This window comes from Oratosquilla oratoria, chromosome 11, assembly GCF_046742065.1.
Source record: "Oratosquilla oratoria isolate Oo_2021 chromosome 11, ASM4674206v1, whole genome shotgun sequence".
In the NCBI taxonomy this organism is placed as follows: domain Eukaryota; kingdom Metazoa; phylum Arthropoda; class Malacostraca; order Stomatopoda; family Squillidae; genus Oratosquilla; species Oratosquilla oratoria.
The window spans coordinates 63,778,216-63,784,215 of record NC_134787.1 but is presented as its reverse complement, the minus strand read 5'-3'; the positions used below and the strand labels follow the sequence as shown (position 1 = coordinate 63,784,215).

The 6,000-nt window shown below is 37.2% G+C and overlaps 2 protein-coding genes across 2 annotated transcripts in view; one reads left to right on the top strand and one right to left on the bottom strand.

Moving 5' to 3' along the window:
* LOC143029865 (uncharacterized) overlaps positions 1-4,872 on the bottom strand; it is a 137,608-nt gene extending 132,736 nt beyond the window's left edge. Inside the window, exon 1 of the mRNA XM_076192997.1 lies at positions 4,199-4,872. Coding sequence (XP_076049112.1) covers positions 4,199-4,258 — 60 coding nt within the window. The 5' untranslated portion in view covers positions 4,259-4,872. The remainder of the gene's footprint in view (positions 1-4,198) is intronic.
* The window catches only part of LOC143029871 (transmembrane protein 184C), a 53,222-nt gene that overhangs the window by 6,075 nt on the left and 41,147 nt on the right, over positions 1-6,000 (top strand). The window lies entirely within an intron of this gene.

Here is a 6,000-nt window from a genome sequence, read left to right as displayed (position 1 = left end):
TAGAAGTGGAAGACCGAGATAAGAAGAGCAGAAAATTTGTGATCAATTATGTGCCTCCGAAAACAGCCTCATGGGAGGAGAGTGAACATAAAAGTATGTTAGAGGACACAAAGATAGCATTAACTAAAATAATGGAAGACGGAGGAAGAATAGTTATGATGGGCGACTTTAATTGCAAAGAAATCTGCTGGGAAGAAATGACAGTAAAGAGTGGTGATGACTCATGGGGAAATGCTCTACTTGAGATGATTACTGACCATTCAATGACACAATGGATACAAGAGAACACTAGGTATAGAAATGAAGAAGAACCATCGAGGCTAGACTTAATAATTACATCTGAACCTAGAATAGTGGACAAGATTGAATATAAAACACCAATAGGTAAAAGTGACCACATATTGATTGAACTGGAACTTAATGAAGAAAAATATATGAAAAGAAATGAACAATATAGAAAAGGAAGAATGATGTATGAAAAAACAAACTTTGATAAAATAAGAGAATTCTTCCAACAAGAAAACTGGGAAGAAATATACAAAGAAGAAACATCAGTGGAAGAGAAATGGAATATTTTGACAAAAATTTACAAAGAAGGAGTGGAAAAGTATGTCCCAAGACAAAAACAAGAAAAAGAATATGTAAAATGCTGGTACAACAAAAGTTGTAGGGAGTTAAAAGACAAAAGAGACAAAGCCTGGACCGGATGGAAAAAAGACAGAAGACCTGAAAAATGGAAAATATATACTGGTTATAGAAATGAATATGTACAAAAGTGCAGAGAGGAAAAAAGAAAATATGAAAAAGATGTTATAGAAAAGTGTAAAGATCAACCAAAACTATTCTACAGATTTGTAAACAATAAACTGAAAAACAAACAAGACTTGGAGAAATTAAGACAAGGAGGAGTTGAATACACTGAGGAAATGGAAATGGCAGAAATTATGAACAAACATTTTAAATCAGTGTTTACAAGGGAAAATATACAACCTGAAGAGATTGAGTGGAAGGAAAAAGTCCCCCCTATGGAAGAAATAGAAGTAACAAAGAATGAAATATTGACACACTTGGGTAATTTTGATGTCAGAAAATCGCATGGGCCAGATGAAATAGCAAACTGGATTCTGAAAGAATGTAGGAATGAACTGGCAGACAAAATACATAGCATAATAAGCAGTTCCTTAAAAGAAGGAAAAGTTCCAGAAGATTGGAAAAAAGCAAATATAGTACCTATATATAAAGGAGGAAATAAAGAAGAACCTACCAACTATAGACCAGTCTCTCTAACAAGTACAATAGCAAAAATATGTGAAAGAATTATCAAAAGTAGATGGGTAAAATACTTGGAAAAAAACAACGTACTAAATCCAAGGCAATTTGGATTCAGACAAGGACGATCATGCGTCACCAATTTAATATGTTTCTATTCAAGACTAATAGATATAATACAAGAAAGAGATGGATGGGCTGATTGTGCATTTCTAGACCTAAAAAAAGCTTTTGACAAAGTACCACATAAGAAGATGCTTAAGAAATTAGAATATGAAGGAGGAATACAAGGTAAATTGCTAAATTGGATGGAAGACTTTTTGCAAGAAAGAAAAATGAGAGTAGTGATAAGAGATCAGCACTCAAAATGGAATGAAGTAATAAGCGGTGTCCCGCAGGGAACAGTTCTGGCCCCAATAATGTTTGCTATATATATTAATGATATGGATGAAGGAATTGAAAGCTATATGAGCTTCTTTGCAGATGATGCAAAATTACTGAAAAGAGTGAAAACTGAAGAGGATTGTGAATCACTACAGAGAGATCTAAATAAAGTACAAGAATGGAGTAGGAAGTGGGAGATGGAGTTCAATACAAAAAAGTGTAGTATAATGGAATTTGGAAAAAGCAAAAACAGAATAACAGGATCATATAATTTGGGAGAAGAAGGAATAAAAAGAGTAGAAAATGAGAGGGACCTGGGAGTCATTGTTATGAATAATATGTCACCTGAGAAACATATAAATAAGATTTTTGGAAAAACTTATAATTTAATAAGAACAATCAAAGTGGCATTTACATACCTGGATGAAGAAATGGTGAGGAAAATCCTAATCACCCTGATAAGACCAAGATTGGAATATGCAGCAACGATATGGTCACCAAGTACAAAAAAATGTATAAAAAAACTTGAAAGAATACAAAGAGCAATTACTAAACTGGCACCAACACTCTCAAAACTATCATATGAAGAGAGACTACAAAAACTTAAACTACAGACACTAGAGCAAAGAAGAGAGAGAGGAGATTTGATAGCTATTTACAGAATCATGAAAGGCATAGAAATTACTGATAGAGAGAATCTGATAAAATGGGATGACAGAAATACAAGAGGACACGGAAAGAAAATAAAAAAAGACAACTATAGAAGAGATTTGAAAAAGAACAGCTTTCCTCACAGAGCAATAGACAGTTGGAACAAGTTAGATGAGAAAGTGGTGTGTGCAAAAACAATACATGAATTTAAAAATAGTTTAGATAAAATGAGATATGAAGACGGGACCTCACGAGCATAGCTCCCCTTCCCGTAAAATACAACTAGGTACAACTAGGTAAATACACACTGGTGGGCAATATTCAGTCTTATTATATGTTCGTTGAAAGAAGGCATAATGCCGCTTGATTGGAAAAGGGCAAATGTGGTACCAATTCACAAAGGTGGAAGTAAGGAGGCACCACTGAATTATAGACCGGTATCACTGACCAGCACAATAGTCAAATTATGTGAAAATATTGTGAAAGATCAATTGGCCAAATATCTTGAAGAGATGAACATTCTGACAGACAGTTTGGTTTCAAATCTGGAAGGTTGCGTTTTAGCTTTTACTCGAGAGTGATCGATACGCTGCAAGCGAGAGTGGTATAGGTGGACTGTGTGTACCTATACCTAGAGGAGGCTTTTGATTAAGTACCTCACAGTCGAATTTTGTGGAAATTGGAGCACGTTGGAGGACTGAGAGGCAAGCTACTAGAACGGATGGAAGAATTTTTAAAAGGAAGATACATGAGATTAGAAGTAAAGGATAAAATGTCAAGATAAAGAGCAGTATCAAGCGGAGTTCCACAAGGTTCAGTGTTTGCACCGACATTATGGAAGGTACAACAAGCTATGCCAGCATGTTTGCAGATGACGCAAAATAACGAGAAGAGTAAAAAACGAAGATGAGGACTGTGCACTATTGCGAAAAGATCTATACACTATTTTTGTATGGAGGCAAGATTGGGAAATGAACTTCAATACCAAAAAATGCAAAGTACTGGAAATGATCAATAGCGTCAAATGCTATCCTTAAAATATTCCTTGGAAAGACAATCCATTACAAAAACAGAAGAGAAAGATTCGAGGTTATTTATAAAAGAGTCGGTTTACAAGTATTTCTCTCCGATTTTAAAGTGTTGGGTTTAAACCATCTCTCACAGATGATGTTAAACCCTCTCCTCATTCCAAGTGCAGATTGTGTATGTTCATTTTTCATTCATTCATCAGCCAAACTGTATGGCACCACGTGGAGGAGGGCAGACCATGCCAACATAATGGATAAATGCTGTTGAAACAAGGCACGCTGCCAAAAGGCAGACAACGGACCACGGATGTGCAGCGACACCACGAGTTTTGAAATATATCTAATCCTCTACGAGTATATACTTTCTCTCTAAGAGCAAATACAGTACTTTTAGAATTTTCGTCATGGCTAAAGCCACACATTCATTAATCTTTTATTAACCCTTTGTCCATAAATTATATATAATCTATGGATATTATCATTGGTATCCGGGTCAATTTCAGTACAGTGAAAACTAATAAATGCCATGATAATTGTCATGATGTGATAATAACGCGGTTATGTCAATCGAAACCAAGTAAAATTAGAATCAGTTTTACCTTTCTCATTAGTGCAGGAAACACCTTTGCAGAAGTAGAATCACAGTGGGGGGGTTTTCAACGCTTATGATAGAAAGAACTTTGCTGTAGCGAGTGTATCCTTTGTCCTTTGTTGCTGTTGTTCCTGGGATCCAATCCCGTCTTCATTTGTTGAGAAATGAATTCGAAACCCCCCTCCACTACAGCAGACTACAATTTTTTAAGAAAATACTGAAAAAAAAATCACCAAACATGTATATAAATAATGAAAGAGTGAAAGAAACTTACCACTTCAATGACGGTGATTTCATCCTCTTCCTCCGACGAAGCCGATGAAGACGAAGACATAGTTTATATATACTGTATGTATTTTTTTTTCTTTTTTTGTTGTTATTAAATACGGTCACTGTACCGTAACCTGATACGGTTAAATCTAAGCATCACCATAGAGGTTGCACTGGTTCAAATGTAATAGTTGGTTGTTTTTGATTTGTTTTACTTTATTTACTTTTTTGTCATGTAGATTAGCATTTATATTTTTCGTGTCTGTTGTTTCGGAGGGTAAACATTATTTTATCTATAGTGTCGATCGAGGTCGTTGGCGTGAATTTGTACTCGGGGTCGGTTACGGTTCATGGAAGGCGTGGCGGTTAGCAGGCAGAGGTAGTTGAGATGGCTTGAAGGTAAATGCCGGGTAAGGTTTGAAACGGGCAGAGGTCACTAGATTATTCTCATAGTTGAAATTAATTATGCTCAAGTGGAATCTTCAAAAGAACAGTCTGAGTTAGTCTGTAAAACTACGTTAAAATGTCGATTATCTGGGGGTATGCCAGGAAGATGGTAATGGCCTTAGATTCGATTCCTTATGGAGTTTTGTGTTATCTTCATTTCTAGACAAATTCCGATTACTTTCGACAGAGGATAGAAACAAACTTTGGTTTAAAATATCACAGAAAATGGGAAGTTGTTGCCAATTCACGCCCCGAGGTAAGACTGGACGGTTGTCGGCATAGCCTCAACATCAGTGACCACGCCCCTAAATCCCTCCCCTCACCTCACTTCTCCCATACACTCACAGATAGGCTGAAAATAACCCCTTCCTCATCTCCACCAAGCCCACTGTACTGTGTATATATATATATATATATATATATATATATATATATATATATATATATATATATGTGTGTGTGTGTGTGTGTGTGTTTATATACATGTGTGTGTATTCACCTTTGTCTTTGGATTAAGTGTTGGACTCGTGATCGATAGCTATTTCCCTCCCTAAAGAGAGCTCAGAGTTAGTATGACCGATCTATGGGTAATGCTATGACCTTTCACGCACACACACACACCATCAACTCCCCGCCTACGAGTCGGAATAACGACTAGAAGCGCAGTGTTACTGAACTATTTCGGCCCTGGGCAGGATTCGAACCCGGATAGCCGTAGTGACAATCGGTGACTCTACCAACTGCGCCACCGGGTCGTGTGTAAGATGTGTGTGTGTGTGTACAGATACATACATATGTACATAAACTTCATCCTATAGGTCTTCCTATAGCACGTGCCGGATGATCATATTTTTTCTATTTAGGGACCAGTGTTCACGTTCGACTGAGTCATAGAAACGCTTTTCGGTCAATTGTCCCTCCAGAATCTGAAAATGTCGACGTTTTCCGCAGTAAATTTTACAACAGACACACCCCGGAGCCAATAGCATTGCCTCTTGGTTCGATTGCAGAGGTGAGAAGTAGAAGAAAACAAGTTGTCATGAATGGAGCGCCAGTATCCCAGACTCGTCGAGATATCATCCACTACTGGTAGTCAGCCAACAGCTTAGCCACATCCGCCACGTTTGAGCTGTATGCCCAGACAGCCAAAACAAACGGCAGTCGAGAAGTTAGCTAGAAACCAACACACAAGTGATTCACCCGTTATGGCAAGGTTCCGCATAAGAATTGCAGTGCCTCTCGCTGATTATACCACTAAACATTACACACACACACACTTTCGTCGGATGGACGGCGAAGATTGGAGTTCCGAAGAAAAATCAAAATTTACGTGGATCTCAACGTCAAGGAAGTACCTTA